Source organism: Python bivittatus, unplaced genomic scaffold, assembly GCF_059951505.1.
Source record: "Python bivittatus isolate LINGU-HERP-01145 unplaced genomic scaffold, Pbiv_v1 ctg000080_np1212, whole genome shotgun sequence".
NCBI lineage: Eukaryota > Metazoa > Chordata > Lepidosauria > Squamata > Pythonidae > Python > Python bivittatus.
The window spans coordinates 6,659,849-6,677,559 of record NW_028277035.1 but is presented as its reverse complement, the minus strand read 5'-3'; the positions used below and the strand labels follow the sequence as shown (position 1 = coordinate 6,677,559).

General features: G+C 35.7%; 2 protein-coding genes across 8 annotated transcripts in view; one reads left to right on the top strand and one right to left on the bottom strand.

Annotated features, from left to right (window-relative positions):
* MAP2K4 (mitogen-activated protein kinase kinase 4) overlaps positions 1-17,711 on the bottom strand; it is a 65,062-nt gene that overhangs the window by 18,804 nt on the left and 28,547 nt on the right. For all 7 annotated transcript variants that reach the window (XM_088133444.1, XM_088133445.1, XM_088133448.1 and 4 more), the window contains 3 exons: positions 8,672-8,846; positions 3,078-3,197; positions 921-1,040 (listed from right to left, as the gene is read on the bottom strand). In XM_088133444.1, the coding sequence (XP_087989570.1) occupies positions 921-1,040; positions 3,078-3,197; positions 8,672-8,846 (415 nt within the window). The remainder of the gene's footprint in view (positions 1-920; positions 1,041-3,077; positions 3,198-8,671; positions 8,847-17,711) is intronic.
* Positions 1-17,711, top strand: part of MYOCD (myocardin) — a 181,468-nt gene that overhangs the window by 139,970 nt on the left and 23,787 nt on the right. The gene's annotated exons all lie outside the window — the stretch shown is intronic.

Here is a 17,711-nt window from a genome sequence, read left to right as displayed (position 1 = left end):
GTCATAACTACCATTTGTTTAGTGCCGTCATAACTTCAAATGATTGCATAACAAATGGTCATAACCCAAGGACTACCTGTAAAAATAATTTTGCTAGAAAGACAAACACATTCCTATAATCTCCGATGGCTACATGCTACCATAGGTATTCCCTATATTGTCTCATACATAAAAATATACCCACAAAACACCTTTCCTCCTGCTCAACATTTAGACACATACACACAAACACACACACACGCTTTTCCCATACACAGAGGCAGACACATGTTTGCTTACCTTTTGTTATCCAGGGCAGGGACAGTTAAAACCTCAATATAGCCACCAACTGACTGACACTTTTCCCAGGACCACAGAGCTGGCCAAGGGGACACAAGCAGTTGTGATGGGAACTATAATGCATGGACTAACTCTGCTTCCTACTTAAATAATATGGGTTAACAGGCAGTAGCACCATGATTGTGATAGTTTGCAGAATTTCATCCTATGCACCATCCTCACCATCACAATGAACATCATTCAACCTGCCCAACTGTTTGGATTCTTTTCCAGTGTCACTCAGGTGAATGTTAAGTAATGGGTGCAGAATTGTTATGGATGAAACTGGGTTTTATCCTTTCTGCAAGATTCTCTGAATTATAATTCCGTTCCCTGCAATCAATCAAACAGCTGATTGGGTTGATGGGGGGTGGGGAGAGGGGGACTGTGGCCATACACACATACATACACACAAAATTCACACAGTTGAACTTTCTTAGAAAACAAAATAAGCCATTTTAGAATAATTTAGCAAAGTACCAGAGTTCCTTCAGTAACAAGCCTTAAATAAATCAAACTCATTGCTGTCTAGAAGCTGGTTTGGGAAAATGAAGCAAAGCAGAAGCATGCACTAAAAAGAGGAGCTTTCAAAGAAAACTTACAGCTAAAGTGATTTTGCCTAGAATTTCTTCTGGAATAACGTCATCTAGTACACTATATACATATTTGTAAAATTTATCAAACGAGGTAGACATGAGCTCCATACAGATCCAACAGTCACCCTAAATAAAGAAAGAAAACGTTTTATTATTTTTATTGTTAAAGTAAAACAAATGTCTTTGATATTCTGCATTAATTTTTTCTGGGAAGAAAACGTAGCAATGAAGGTCTTCTCACATACATCAACGGTAGTGCACATTCTGTATCATTATGGCAAAGTAAGCAGAAATAACATTTTACATATGTTCTTCTTGAACAGATTCAAAATCGATCTACTCATTTCTTTTATTAAAGGAAAAAGTTTGATTTTTTTTTAATTACATATTGGTTACCCTCTAGAACCAATACTAGAATACTAGTATTTAGAACTAATATTCTAAAATACCTGTTTTCATTTTGTCGAGAGATTGTATTGTTGATAATATCCTGGACTGCAAGAAGAACAAATTATTCAATATTGGATGAAATAAAACCAAATTGCTCACTGAAAGCACTAAGAAGGAAGCTAAAACTAAAGTTTGAATATTTTGGGCAAAAGCAAGAACACTGGAAAAAATCCTGATGCTTGGGAAAATCAAAGTCAATTGAAAAAGAGACCCACAAAAGACAATGTGGTTAGATACTATCAATGATGAAAGAAGCATGACTTCACAAGAACTCAAAGAAGCAGTTACTAACAGATATCCTGATAAAATGATTTGGGTCATGAAGTCAAGAACAACTGAACAACAAGCCATTTAATAGCTCCAAGACTTCAAGCCTGCTAGCTTGTAATTTCTTGAAACTTCTCTTCTTCCTTCCAACATATATAACCAGTTTTCTTCAAATGATTACTAATGAATTCTACAATTTCAAACTTCTTCATAACAATTATCTTTTCATTACACTAAATAATGTGCTATAATGAGTACACTGTATATTTAAATGACATTGTCCTTTACTTGCAAAAGCAGTCAATTTCATTATATAGGGACAACTGGTGAAATTATATTTGGTTCATAAGTGGATTAAATTTCAGTCTATTTCATGAAAAAAGAGGTATCTTTCAACTTAATGGGGCTCTCATAAATTGCAGAAAATAGAAATTCCTATTTTTATGAAATGAACAATACACTTCTGGTATTTGGTGTAATTTCTGAGAGCTGAATTAAGTGAAAAAAAATCACCTCCTTTTCATTAAATAAAAAAATGTTGCCTGTTGCCTGAATGAAAATAACATTATACTGTATGACTTTGTGTCCTAAAATTATATATTTTATCCAATCAACCCTCCAAGTAGATTTGGGTGGTATGCTTTTATCCTCGCAGTAATCCCGCAGGGTAGGTTAGACCAAGAGATTTTAACTTATAATTATATTATATACTACCAACAATTACATTATGTTCTTTGGGCTTTTGATATGCTCCGCAGTAGAAGATCAGTATCACTAAGCAAGCTTCCGTAAAAGGTGAGGTTGCACAGCATTATCAAACTGCTTCTGTGAGGTGCTGTTACAAGGAGAGCACCAGACATGCACCCTTTCAGATACCTGGAGTGATAGCAAGGCTCAACAACTGTGACTCAGTGCCCTGCCCAAAACATGTCCTCGACAATATGTAGGGATTCCATGAGCAGAACTCAAGCCTTCTTTGGTGGACTGTGTGGAAAGCTAGCATACTGGCAGTTCAGGACCAGGAAGGCTGGGGTTCAAGTCACCACTGATCCAGGAACCTCATAAATAACACTGGGCCAGTTATAATCCCTTGGACTAACCTACCCTGCAGGATTATTGTGAGGATAAAAGTATACCACCCAAATCTACTTGGAGGGTTGACTGGATAAAATATAATGTAATAAAAGAAAGTTTGAAAACACAGAGCACAAAGTCATAATGAACTTTTTTATCAAACACCAAAATAAAATCAAATATACATTTTTACATTCAACTGTTAGAATTAGTCCTGATAAATTTCTCTTGCATGTACCCCACCTCATGTGATGTTATACAGAAAACTGCATCTATCTTGCCCTTCAATTAATGCATGCCATTATCCATCAAACATTCTGAAAATACCTACACCTTTAGATGTAAACTAAGCAAATTCTTAATTGTGCCAACCTCTCTGAAGAGTGCTCCATAAAACTGAACAATATACGGGCAGTCACTACTTCGCATTACTACATCCAAATCCATTAAAAGCTGTTTCTGTTCCTTTTCATCCACTGTTGACCGAATTCTCTGAAAGAATGATAAAGACATATTATCATTAAATTCACAAGAAGTCATGGTAGACAGGTTTTTAAAATATAAATGGATGTTATCAATCTGAAATGTTCTCAAATGGAAGAAAATCCTAGCTTGGCAAATAAATTCAACAGAATTTAAATTTAACTTAACAGAAAAAAATTAAGCCAGTTCTTTAATTTAATCATACAGAACACATCCTAATTTGTAATCAGACATAATTAATCCCAGAAAGAGAGATAACACCGAAGATACAAGCTAACACCAGTCAGAAACTTATGTTGATGCAAATGTGTTTTGCTAACTACAACAGTGTTTCCTTGCAACACACACACTTCCATGTTCAGTTCCCAGCTTCCAGTGAGCCTCTCTAATATGTCCTTCCCAAGACGTTTTTGGTCATACTGTATTTTTTTAAATAAGGGGAATGGAAGCCGGGGGGGGGGGAGGGCTGTTTCTCAGTTGCTGCTGCAGCCTTGTGGGGCACTCTCCCCTCAGAATTAAGACATGCACTATTCCTTCTCACACTGCAGAAGCTACTGAAGGTGGAACTTTTCAGAATAGCGTTGGGTTCCAAAGTTTGTGGTCATCATCTTTAATTTATTTCACTATGTATTATTTACATAGATTTAACTGTTGATACAATTTTTTGGTTCTCTTATCTGTTTATTTTTCATTACCACCATTATTAAAATTTATCCTGACTTGGTGTAACTCTGAGTAGTTATTCGTGGTTTTAATTTATTGATATTTACCTTGGATGTTTGCATGTTTTTGATTTTTTTTTAAACTATGGTGAGTCAATAGAGATGCGTAGAATATAAGTAGAATAAATAAATTTTGAGCTCAAAGTTTGCATTTGAAACAGTTTGACTACCCTTACTGCAACCTATGCATTCACTTACTCTAAATATTGTTCCCTCCTCACAATGGCTGTGCAGACAATTGTTAATTCCATTCAAGCATAGAAAAAAAATCCAAGGACCAATGAATCACAGTTCATACAATAAATGTGGAAGATTCCCCAAACACTGAGAAAATATTTTCCTAAGTAAATTGGATAATTACCTATTAAACATTTTCTGATCACTCTAGAGAGTTTAAAAAGGACATTCAAAAGTATCATGTATAAATATATTAAACACTTGGTTTTCTTGTGCAATTTATGCTATGAAAAGGCAAGCTGAATTTCTGCATTTTCTTTTAAGGAAAAATGTTTGTAAATAAATAAATTAAAAACAACAACAATTCACCAAACAGAGATAAAGCTAATGCAAATCATCCAGATATTTATTTTTTCACTAGTTGTGACTTGGAAACAGTTGGTAAAACTCTAAGATATAATGAAACCAAAGACACCATTAGCCTTCTCAAAGGAGAGAATGCTTGGCAAGTAACTCCATACTACTAAAAGTCCTTGGATTATATTAGACAAAAAGATAAAGTGGACTATCAAAGCCTTGGCTGGCAGGATCTCTGAATAGGGGTCCGTATCATACTCTTGTTCGAATCAATGCCAATTTGCTATTTTCTCTGTTCAATTTTTTTATTATACTTTGAAAACCATTATTTGCAACATCTACCATAAGGAAGGCACAGAAATTCTTTATCTGGCGAAGAGTAGTTCTTGTAATAAATTTTGGAAGACAAATATTTTAATTGTGCAAGTGGGCAAAGAAATAGGACCCTACGGAAGCAAAAGGACTAATTGATCCTCTGAGACAATGTATCAATCCTGACAAGCTAAGAAAGGTGTCCAGTCATGCACTACGTGGATTTTCCATTATGGCGACTGGCAGAATTTCTAAAACAACATTACACCTCAGTATATATATTTTTTTCCTAATAATCGGGGAAATTATGCCATTGCCTGAACAGTGAGAGCAAGAGTACACACAAAATGATTACTGTATTAAGTGATACGGCATTAACCTATATTAAAAGTAAAAGCATTGAGTCCAAAATAAGCACAGCTTTTCACAATTTCTTCCTATTAATGAAAGCTTTGTAAAGCTAAATATCATCGAATTGCAAGATATCTGACACCTGATGAGCCTTACAGGAACAATTTTGGTATTTTTTTTCTATGAGGCAGACACAGTACAGTAGCATTAAAATGAACATTCACAGGAAGACATGGAGATAAGAAAAATGAGGACTGTTCAAGCATTACCAATGGCACTATTACATAATTAATCTCATCCGAATCATGATTTTTTAAAAAAAATATTTAAAAAGCATGGAATCTGTTCACAGCAATGCAACAACTTTATCCTAAATTGGTAACTAGAATAGCAAACTGCACTAGAATCTTTTCATATTTACACTGAGATCTACAATAAAGAAAACAGCACCACAACTATGGTGAAGTGAGTAGATGGCTTGTTTTTTGGTTTCCTCAGCTAAAGAATCATCCATCTTCAGGTTGGTGGATGGAACTCATCTGACGATCAAAGACTAAATTATATCCGATGAAAAATGCCAAACTACATTCTGGATTAAAATCATTCGCTAATATGCTTAGAACTGGCTGACTGGACTCTTTAGAAAAGACAGACTCAGCAGCCTCAAATCATCTCAGGTCTGCATAGCTGTCTTTCTTGTCTTTTTCCCACCTGAACCTCCTCAACCTTGTTTACTTCAGTTGCTATTTGCAGCAAACAGCACAAAGTGGTTTTTTTCAAAAGGGGTATGAAACAAAGGATTAATCCCTCTCTCACATTTTTGATGCAAACTGGGGATAACTTTTTTATTAGCAATTCTAAACAAACTAATTTAAAACTACATATGTCACTAAGTTATAATTAAGCAATCACATCTCACACACAAAATCCTTATAGCAACAATAGTCTGCTTGTATTATGGAGCTCTAGACTTCACTTCACTATTGTATCCTCAGTGCTCCTCCAAAGAAGTTTTCCAATCTACATGAGAACACAGAATAGCAGACATAGGAAGGTTTTGTTTTATTTCAGAGGTATGTGATGCCTTTTCTGGGCAAACGCTTCCATAGCTATCTATCATTCCACATCCCAGAAAACAATAAGCAAAGAATCCATCTGTTTGTTTGGAAGTTATGGATACTGAAGATATTGCCTATTATGCAAAAAATGAAGTCTTGACTCTAAAACACATTCGAAAACATAACAATAATTTCTTCTTCTAAAGTTGATTTAACATTTATTTTCTTCTTGCAGTATCTTTAACTCAAGCAATACCATAGCTATTTATGGCAATAAATAAACCATCAGTTCCTCTAACCTTCATCATTCCCCTCTAGATCTAATCATTCCTTGAATGTTAAGATTTCCTATGACCTAAATACTTGCCTGATACCATCTGTAAAGTAGTTATTTTGTATTTTTTCTTGAATCATCAACCCAACTAAGCTTGAAGTCATCCCAACTCTTGAGTTTGTTCCTATTTTATAAATTTCCCTCCCGACTTTCTGAACAATCTTTTCCTTGAAAAGTTTAAATAATTTTGGCACTTTATTGCCACTTCCCTTAGAAACTCAGAATCCCCCCGCCCTTTAAGTTCACTTTTAGCTGCCATTGAACAGATGGAACAGAAAGAGCTGATGTAAAAATTTCAAGCAAGCAAACCAATATTTAAAAGCATGAAGCATACAGGTATTCTAGATAAGATTAAAACTATACAGTATATAAAAGTAATGCTAAGCCTAAGTATGATATAAATAATGAAGAGTGCATAGCCTAAGCTGACAAGTTGAAATCCATTCCTACTTTTATAACATTTTATAAGTTCTGCTAATGCTCCAAATCCCCACAGGAAGTCTTCTTTGAATGGTTGCCCTTTCATCTCAGAATTAGCCTACGCTTAACTTCTCTGGCAGAGCTCTCAGAACTATGTCAGCTTCTTCCAGAGCAAATGCCAGATGGGTTGTTATAAGCAGAACTCATACACTATTCACTTTCATGTTTCCAAAAAGCGTAATAGAAGAAAAATAATTATACCATACCTACAACAGACACTTTTAAACAATAAACTTCCCACAATGTCATGTAAGTGGTGCACTATCACACTTTCTACATTAAACCAAAGAATAACAGTGAAAAGGTCTGGAACATTTTCAGACAAGTTTAAACTTTTTACTTCAGTAATTCGGCTCTCACCTTCACACGTGAATAAGCCACAACCTCAACTAAGATTCTTCTACATTTTTCTAGCAGAAAACATGATTTAATGGAGCTGCAATCCTCTACTCAGAATAAATTACACCAAATTTAGGATAAAAGAGGATAATTTCATTCTATGTTCTTTCAATGGTCTGACCAGTGGGAGCAGGACATAACAAAATGATTACTGCCTATTGATTGGTAAGTGTATTGCTGTTTTTAAGTACTCTGCTATGGAGAAGTTAGAGTTCATGACTAGTAATATAAAGTTATTTTCTCTGTGCTTAATTGTACTTTTTCAATGCAAAACTACAGTATGCACTGTGGATGTGTAAAATATAGACATATAGATATGCTGCATCTATGTAATTAAAGTTTCAGATTATCAATGTAAAGCATTATTTTACTAGTTTGTTCAGCTTTTCAGGCAGCATCTGAAATGTAAAACATGCACTGTGCATGCATTAGGAAGAAGTCTCAAGCTAATAACCAGACTAATATATTTTTGCTGCTATTATGGTGTTAGGGTCAATTCATATACAATAAATGCACTTCTATTGCCCTTTGCTGGTCTCAGTGCTGTAGCATGCAAGCAAGCTGCAAAAAAGAATGCTTAACTGTTGCTTCCACTGTTAGCTATTGGAATTTTAAAGGGTTTTAATTTTTTTTTAAAAAAAAGGTCCCACACATTTTCCACTCCCACTCACCCCTTTATTGCTATAGAATGAAAAATGAGGGAACAAGGGAGAAAGCAATTCTCAACATTCCCTGTGGTAGAACACTCAAACCATGTCAAGTTCTGTTGGACAACAATCCACTTGAAATATTCCAAGTGGTTGCATTTTATTCAGAGCTGAGATCAAAATATTTTCATTTCATGCACACTCTTAAGAGAGTGGAAGGAACAGGAATGAGGAGAACTGATTCCTTCATTATATTCCTTAATGTAACTTAAAGGCATCTGCAGTGCTCCTGGAGAAAAGTTGTTGAAGAACATTTAAAATTCCATAAGCACGTTAGTTTAAACTAATGACCTGTCCATGAAAAGTATTATATCCGTATCACTACAACCTTTCAACTTTTTTTTAATCCCATGATATGCGTATGCACACAATTTAAAAGAGAATGGATTTATTTTCTTCAAATGTTGTATATCACATCAGATAAACCAGTAATAAGACAGTTCTCTCAGCCAATATAGCACTTATAAAGTGCTGGTACTGAGGGAAACAACAGACACTTGCTGAGTGCTAGATGGATGAACATTAAATTCTCCATCACGTTTTGCCCCTACTGTCGGAAGTACAAATAATTATGGGCATCACCTACTTTAACAGCCATAATTTGCCCACTTGGTTTGTGGACCATTTTGTTGACAGAACCATAAGCGCCTCGTCCAATTTCTCCAAGGTCTTTCAAGTCCTCTGCAGTAAAATCCCAATGCTGTTCAGGGGAAATCTTCAATTTTCCTGATGATTCAATGCTGTGTGTTCTCAGTCTCTCTCTGTCAAAAAATTTGGGAAGGAATTTTTCCACATTTTAAATAGTTTAAAACTTTTTTCAGCAGCACCAATTAAAAGCATTTATATAGAGAGGAATGTACATATAGCTAATGCAAAAAGATAAACTCCAAGAAGGAGCTGGATAGGGGGCAAAGAGCAAGATACTAACTTAATTGTAACTGTTACAAAAGAAAAGAAAAGAAAATCAGTTATTTTCTTACATTATGTCAATTTTGAGGATATTTATAAATTCATAGCTAAAACTTATTACTATCTATGCTAGGAAATGTTTTATAATTTGTCCCTTTAGAATAATTATATGGCAATAACTACCTGTCTTTTCGATTTTATTATCTGTATTAATATATCATTAAAAAATTACATCTGTAGTCACTGCATTTTTATAAGAATTGGTTGATATTAACAGAAATCCAAAAAATTAGAAAGGCTTTATCTATTTATTTAACTTCCAAAATTCATTATAAAGCAACTGTTTTAATTATATTTGTGAAGTAAATTAAAAAGCCACAAAGCTACTGCTTCTCATTTTTATCCTGGAAGGAAGGAAGGAAGGAAGGAAGGAAGGAAGGAAGGAAGGAAGGAAGGAAGGAAGGAAGGAAGGAAGGAAGGAAGGAAGGAAGGAAGGAAGGAAGGGTGTAAAATTCTTCTGTGGCAGGAATGCAGAATAAAGGCATATTTTATATCTGATAAATACAGAAGAGATTTGAATTGTTAACACTAAACTCTTTAACTCGTACTGTGGAAATGCTTCAGAGTTACATTTGAAAACTCTCCCACACTGTTAAACCTGATTATCTTGGCAAAGAAACCTTATCTTTTAGTTCTTAGACATGGCTCTTTTCAGGAATGATGCTAAACTAAGATTTGGAATTGCATGAATAATCTCTGCATACTCTTGCAGATTGTCTTTTATGGTAAACTAGTGTGCTATTGCATTTGAACAGTATAAACCATAGTATGACTGCAAAACAAATAGAAATATATACTTTTATTGAGGATTCTGACCCTTTTTCTCCCTCTATTTCAATATTTTATGGGATACAAACTATACAGAACATAGCACTAATGGAGGACTGAAAGACACAGAATGAGGGAGGCCTGTTTGGATTTTTTAGGAAGATTTTTTTTTCTAATTTTGTTTTGTTTTTGTTTTGCTGTAACTGTCGTATGATATTTTAGGATTACATTACATTTTTCATGCTTCCACCACAAAATGACAGGAAACTGTGCTGCCAGCCTTCAGAAATCATCCCAAAAGTTTCAAAGGGTACAGAAAAGGGCCAAGGGGAAGGGGGGAGATTACTGACCTCTGGGACAGAGAAAACCTAAAGCATCTCAAAGAAGCATTTTTGTTTGCATTTCTGAATCCTCTTTAATTATTATGTACCTAGATGTTCAACGCAACTAACATAATTTGTGAATAAATAAATAAATAAATAAAAACTGAAATAAAAAGTTGAGTGGAATTGAAGCTTAAGAAACAGAAATTAAATTTTAAGCGTTGCCATGACACTCCTAAAAGCAATCAGCCCTATTAAAAGAGCATCCCATTGACATTGCAAATTCAGTATTCCCACACTTCTGCTGACATACTGCAGATTATCAGTAAAATGAAAATGTTTACATTTCAGGAGGTACTTGAGGGTGGGGAAAGGTGTCAGATGTTATTAAGGAAAAAAGAACTAGACATCTCAATCCTAGAAGAAAGCTCTCGGATTCCATAATAATTGCCCTCTGAGACCACATTGCTGAACATGTAGAACTTGCTCACAAGAACACAGAGGCTGCTGTTCCAGGACATTGATGATTCAGATAAAGATTTTAACTACTGACAAAAACAATGGTATCATCACACCCTTACTACTGGCCCTTTATTTAACATCTTGTAAGTCATAGGCAGGTAGAAAGAACATAGCTCATGATCACCTGAGATGTCCTAATTTTTCTAGGACTGACAGTTGTAAGATCTTTCAAATAGTTTTCCCAGCCCAATCACTTTGGAAATACTAACTGCCCTCAGCTACTCAACTAGATCCCCCTTAGTTTAATACAAACTTGCAATGAATAAACATGATAAAGCAACTTTAATGGAAATTACGTTTTTAACTTAAAATCAAATACCTATTAACTTTGTGGTTCTATTATGTATAGAAATGAAACAATCATTTGGCTCTGTTCAACAACTTTGTCTCAATTAGATACATAAGCAAAATTACTTCTCTTCCATCCAATCGAACATTAATATCATCATAATCTCATTTATTCAGACTGTAGTTCATAATAATTTCCCATTAAAAAAATACATATTACAAACAATTGAAATTAAACTCAAAAGCATGCTCATTTGGAAGAAATGAAAGAGAGAGGTTAAAGCAAGATTCAAAGCATATAAGCCAATATATTTTTAAAAAGTCAATACAGGTTTTTGCAAATTCTATTAAAAAGTGTTAAGGTTAATTCCAGAACCTTTTCATTTTCAATAAGAAAGAATTGATGTCCAAATTATTTACAGAACTACACTTTGTCAGCCCAAGACAGCAACAAACAAACAGAAGGGCCAATTCCAATCTTCATCTTTACTGAAGTATCCAAACCTAAGTGCACTTGAGAGTAAATCCCAGTAAACAAGAGGGTCTCATGCTCTGAGCTGGACCATTTGAAATTAAGCAGATTTTATCTCTACCAATTACCTATTTATGACTGAAGATAAACTAAAGCCCATGTTAGTAATGTTTTTGCAGCAATGATGGAAAGAAACCTTCCTGTATGACTAACACATGTGCACAGGTATGTCATAAGATGAGGAGTTTGTTACATGTAGTGTTCCACTCTTTGACAAGATATACGTGGAAACAAAGTCCTTCTTTCCATTTGGTGGATAAAAAGTTTTACTTGTGTATCTAAGTAAAAATGCTTAACTATGGAAGGATGTTTGTGTTTTCACCAAGAACTGTTCTATGAAAGGTAACTATCAATATTATCCCTGTTAGTTATTGTTAGTATTGTTTACATTTCATTTCCCTACAACCTCACTGTTTACAATCCTTCAGAACATCCACAAACAGATGAGGAACTGCAATTCTGCATTACTATTTCATGTATCTCATTATTTAGCATGTAATCTACAAATGTTTATACCATAATCAATCTCTTGAGCTTTATGGTTGCCACAAGGTTCTATAGGCTACACTCACTATCAAGCTAAGTCATGGTTTGTTTTAACCAAGGGTTGGTGAACAAGCCAGGGCTAATGTATATACAAACCTTATTTGGTGAAATTCTAATTAGATGCTCTTCTTTTTTAGATCCTCTTGCCTTTTTTTATTTGTATTAATAAGAGAGCTGGGATATGGTATATAAAAAAAGCAGAACAAGCCAGGGAACCACACCCAACCCTTATGTTCTTGTTCACACATACGAATAAACTACAATTAAGCATCAATACACAAGCCAGAGATTCAAATTTTGACTTACTGTACAATTTGGATTATTCACTGATCTCATTCATTCACATCATGCTATTCTCAGAACAAACCACACTGTAGTTTAATGAGATGAGTACATCTTGCCTGTTGTTTTTGTTGCGACAAAGGGGCGGGGGGAGGACAGGGCAGCTAACATGGTATCAATTTAAAGTTATTGTATTTGATATTCAGTGGGAAAGGGGAACTTGCATAGCAGTTTTCATAGATGTAAAATTGTCACTATACCAGGCAAGGGAGGGGGTGGAGGCAGAAGGGTTGTAATCAAGTAATAAGTTGCCCCAAAACACCTTCATATATCTGGGAAAAATAGGCTGGTATTGTGCTAGATGGAGGCAATCAAACTGACTCTTACTCAAGATTAGTGGATTAGCATTCCTTCTACAAGCTAGACATTTTACTAATTAATAGGGATTCATCAGTTTCCCTTGTATGCGCTGCATGTGAGAATTAGGGAAGTTGGCAAGCATCTTTGAGAATCCAAAGATCTCTAGACTTTATTATCTATTGTCTCTTAAACCTGGCTTTGCTACTCAGATAGCAGTTAGAGTTAAGCCAGTCCTAGTTGGCGTAGGCGGTCCTGCAGGCACCAACCTTCAATCCATTCACTAGCTTCAGGACATTCTTGGGCTCAATTCAGCATATTATCTTTAAATAGTTAAAAGAACTGCATAGTTAAGAATTTTATATTGTTTTACAGCTCCTTGGGGACCAAAGCATGTCTCTTACCCTGCTCATCAAAAGGATCCAAAGATATTATTTGATATATCCTACATGCATCTAACTGGGATAAAAAAAAGTACCTTCCTTGCAACCACCATAACTTGGAACTCCTCATCAAAATCATTTTGTTTTTCTTTCTCATTCTACAGTCAGGTCCAGAAATATTGGGACATCGACACAATTCTAACATCTTTGGCTCTATACACCACCACAATGGATTTGGAATGAAACAAACACAATGTGCGTTAACTACAGACTGTCAGCTTTAATTTGAGGGTATGTACATCCAACTCAGGTGAACGGTGTAGGAATTACAACAGTTTGCATATGTGCCTCCCACTTGTTAAGGGACCAGAAGTAATGGGACAATTGGCTTCTCAGCTGTTCCATGGCCAGGTGTGTAATATCCCCTCAGTACCCCAATTACAATGTGCAGATAAAAGGCCTAGAGTTAATTTCAAGTGTGCTATTTGCATTTGGAATCTGTTGCTGTCAACTCTCAAGATGAGATCCAAAGAGCTGTCACTATCAGTGAAGCAAGCCATCATTAGGCTGAAGAAACAAAACAAACCCATTAGAGAGGTAGCAAGAACATTAGGCGTGGCCAAAACAACTGTTTGGAACATTCTCAAAAAGAAGGAATGCACCGGTAAGCTCAGCAACACCAAAAGACCCGGGAGACAACAGAAAACAACTGTGGTGGATGACCGAAGAATCCTTTCCCTGGTGAAGAAAACACCCTTCACAACAGTTGGCCAGATCAAGAACACTCTCCAGGAGGTAGGTGTATGTGTGTCAAAGTCAACAATCAAAAGAAGACTTCACCAGAGTGAATACAGAGGGTTCACCACAAGATATAAACCATTGGTGAGCCTCAAAAACAGGAAGGCCAGATTAGAGTTTGCCAAACGACATCTAAAAAAGCCTTCACAGTTCTGGAACAACATCCTATGGACAGATGAGACCAAGATCAACTTGTACCAGAGTGATGGGAAGAGAAGAGTATGGAGAAGGAAAGGAACTGCTCATGATCCTAAGCATACCACCTCATCAGTGAAGCATGGTGGTGGTAGTGTCATGGCGTGGGCATGTATGGCTGCCAATGGAACTGGTTCTCTTGTATTTATTGATGATGTGACTGCTGACAAAAGCAGCAGGATGAATTCTGCAGTGTTTCGGGCAATATTATCTGCTCACATTCAGCCAAATGCTGCAGAACTCATTGGACGGCGCTCCACAGTACAGATGGACAATGACCCAAAGCATACTGCAAAAGCAACCAAAGAGTTTTTGAAGGGACAGAAGTGGAATGTTATGCAATGGCCAAGTCAATCACCTGACCTGAATCCCATTGAGCATGCATTTCACTTGCTGAAGACAAAACTGAAGGGAAAATGCCGCAAGAACAAGCAGGAACTGAAGACAGTTGCAGTAGAGGCCTGGCAGAGCATCACCAGGGATGAAACCCAGCGTCTGGTGATGTCTATGCGTTCCAGACTTCAGGCTGTGATTGACTGCAACAGATTTGCAACCAAGTATTAAAAAGGGAAAGTTTGATGTATGATTATTATTCTGTCCCATTACTTTTGGTCCCTTAACAAGTGGGAGGCACATATGCAAACTGTTGTAATTCCTACACCGTTCACCTGAGTTCGATGTACATACCCTCAAATTAAAGCTGACAGTCTGCAGTTAACACATATTGTGTTTGTTTCATTCCAAATCCATTGTGGTGGTGTATAGAGCCAAAGATGTTAGAATTGTGTCGATGTCCCAATATTTCTGGACCTGACTGTATATGATATTTCACCATTTATGAATATACAGGTAGTCCCCGTTTAGCAACCACAATTGGGACCGGCAACTTGGTTGCTAAGTGACACTTTTTTTTTTTAACTTGTGGACCACTCAGTCACTGGGAATCAAGTACAAGCTTAATAAATAAATAAATAAATGGCATTAATAAAAGCAGCATCAACAGCTAGTTACTAGCAGCTCCTAGTGCAAACTCCAGCACCAGAACAGAGAAAAAAACACTATTCAGGGAAAGTAAATAAATAAATCTTTAGGACTTTCTTTAAAAATGGCAGTGATGAGACTTGATAAATCCCAGGTGGCTGATAATTAACCAAAATAACCACTTTTGAAGATTTTAAGTTTTAATTTATTTAAACACAAAAAGATGGGCAAGTCAGAAAGCCTCCATACCTGAACTTGAATAACAAACAGGTCAATATGGGTCAAGGAAATCCCAAATAGTTCGTGCTTTAAATGCTGGAACCAGTATTTTGAAATACTGTTTGGAAATACACAGCAATAAATAAAGAGGTTGATGCCATATAAATGTCACATGTTTTGTCTGTCTCAATTGAAGATTCTGGATCATTTCCAAAGGCAACTCCACATAGAATTCTTGCCTCTAGGTGGTATTATTTTAAATTAATAGTTTTCAAGAAATTAGCTTTTGGAATTGAAATGTTTAATCATACCATTTGCTAGAGCAAATACTATGCCAAATAAAGCTTTGCCTCTTCAACAGGCCTCTTAACTGGGCCTGAAGATTTTTCTCTTCACCACCCCCTCTCCCTAGATTTATAAATAAATAGGATCTTTCACAACCTGTATGTTCTCGTCCTGCAATATTTCTATTTTTACTCAATCAAATCAGTCAAGCTTACAGATTTATAATGATTCCTTTCCCACAAGCATGCTTGAATATTACAATGCTTAAACTATGCATCTGAAACAAAACTTTTTTAAAGCAGATATTCATCAAACAATATTCATCAAACAATATTCATCAAACATTTATTCTTGGATAACCAAATAGCCCAATCACTTCTTCTGTACTCTCTCATTTCATTTCAATCCATCCATTCATGTCAACTAATAGAATAACCTTTTCCCAGATGACATTCATTCAGATTCTTGCTCAATGTTTCCCTGACCTCATCCTTGTTCCTCACACTAACACAATTCACTGAAATGTAGCATGGGACACCACTAACCTATGTAGTCTTACTTTCATATGAAACTACAACAAACTACATGAACCTAACCCATACTTTCCAACAGACTTAATGTATTTATCAGCTCACTTCAAAATCAAATCACCTTCATTTAAATCTATTACATCCTTCTCCTTTCTCTTAATTTAACAAGCAAACTACAGATCTATTTGTCTTTCTTTCATTTCATTAATTCATTTCCTTACCATTAACTCTTCTTGCATTCCAATCTTCTATATATCAGAATGGTCACCAGATGCGCCCAGAGATATCTACCTCTGGCCAGGGCTTTGGTCAACCAAGGCTTTCACAAATGCTTTTTAATAAGTGAAGAAGTACACTAGATAATCAGCCTTAATCATACCTGTACTACATGTAGCATTCTCTGCTAACAGTAAGAATGGTACCAGCAGGTTTTGCCCCTTTTGTATGCCAGAAATGCAACTCAAGTCCAGTTTTATCTCAAGTACACTAATGCTATTTTATTCAATTCAAAGTATGCTGCCTGCATCCCACCAACCTGGAGATACAGGCTGTGTAATGACACATTCAGGAAATAGGATATTACTCTATTATATACCCTAATAGAATATTACCCTGTTATATGAAAAAGTAAATAAATACATCTGAATATTTCCCCAATTGATAGAAAAGCTATAGATACACTATACTGTGTATGTATACACACACACACATACGGACATTATGTTCTGTACTTAGACAATACAGGTAGTCCTTGGGTTACAACGGCAATTGGGACTGGAACTGCTATCGCTAAGCAATATAGTCATAAAGCACAAGTCACATGACCACATCTCTTAGAGATGGCAATTCTGACAGTCCTGCTTGCCGTTGTTAAGCAAGGACTGTGCGGGTCATTAGTGAGGACCTCACATGTCTGTGACTTCTGACTTCCTGCCAGCTTATCCATTGACTTTGCTTGTGGAAAGGTGGCAGGGAATGTCAGAAATTGTGACCACATGACTGTGGGGATGCTGCAACAGCCATAGCTCTAAGAACCATCATAAGTCCCCTCGTTCAGTGCCACTGCAAGTTTGAACAGTCCCTGAACAACTGGTTGTAACCTGAGGACCACCTGCATAATTAAATCTATAACAACAACATTAAAAACCTTCATGCTAAGGAATCAGAGGTTTATAAAAAGGAAGATTGACGTGGACTTTAAAATTTATTCTTAAAATATGTGCAATGTTTAGTAATGAACTTACCAAAATATTGGACATAGTTTAGAGTTTTACAGGAAAAGGTGGAGTACTACTAAAGATAGCAGAAATCATATCACAGTCATGAGACCATCAACATTTAACAGTCAAAGACAATGCTTCTCACAGGCCAGGTAGAGGTAAAAAAAAAACGCTTTAATATGACGATAAGGTTCATGCACTCTTGAATTCTGCTTTTTCTTTTCTAGGCCTACTTTTAATTCCACCTTTTTAATAATACCAGAAGAGAGATACGGGACTGGTAAAAGACATCTATAACACTGTAGAAATTGGGGAAATAGAAAATATAGAGAATAAAATTGCCTACCAGTCTTTCTCATTCTAAAATAACAATAACAACAACATAACAAAATATATGAATACACAGAATATACCAGTTTTCAAGCAAA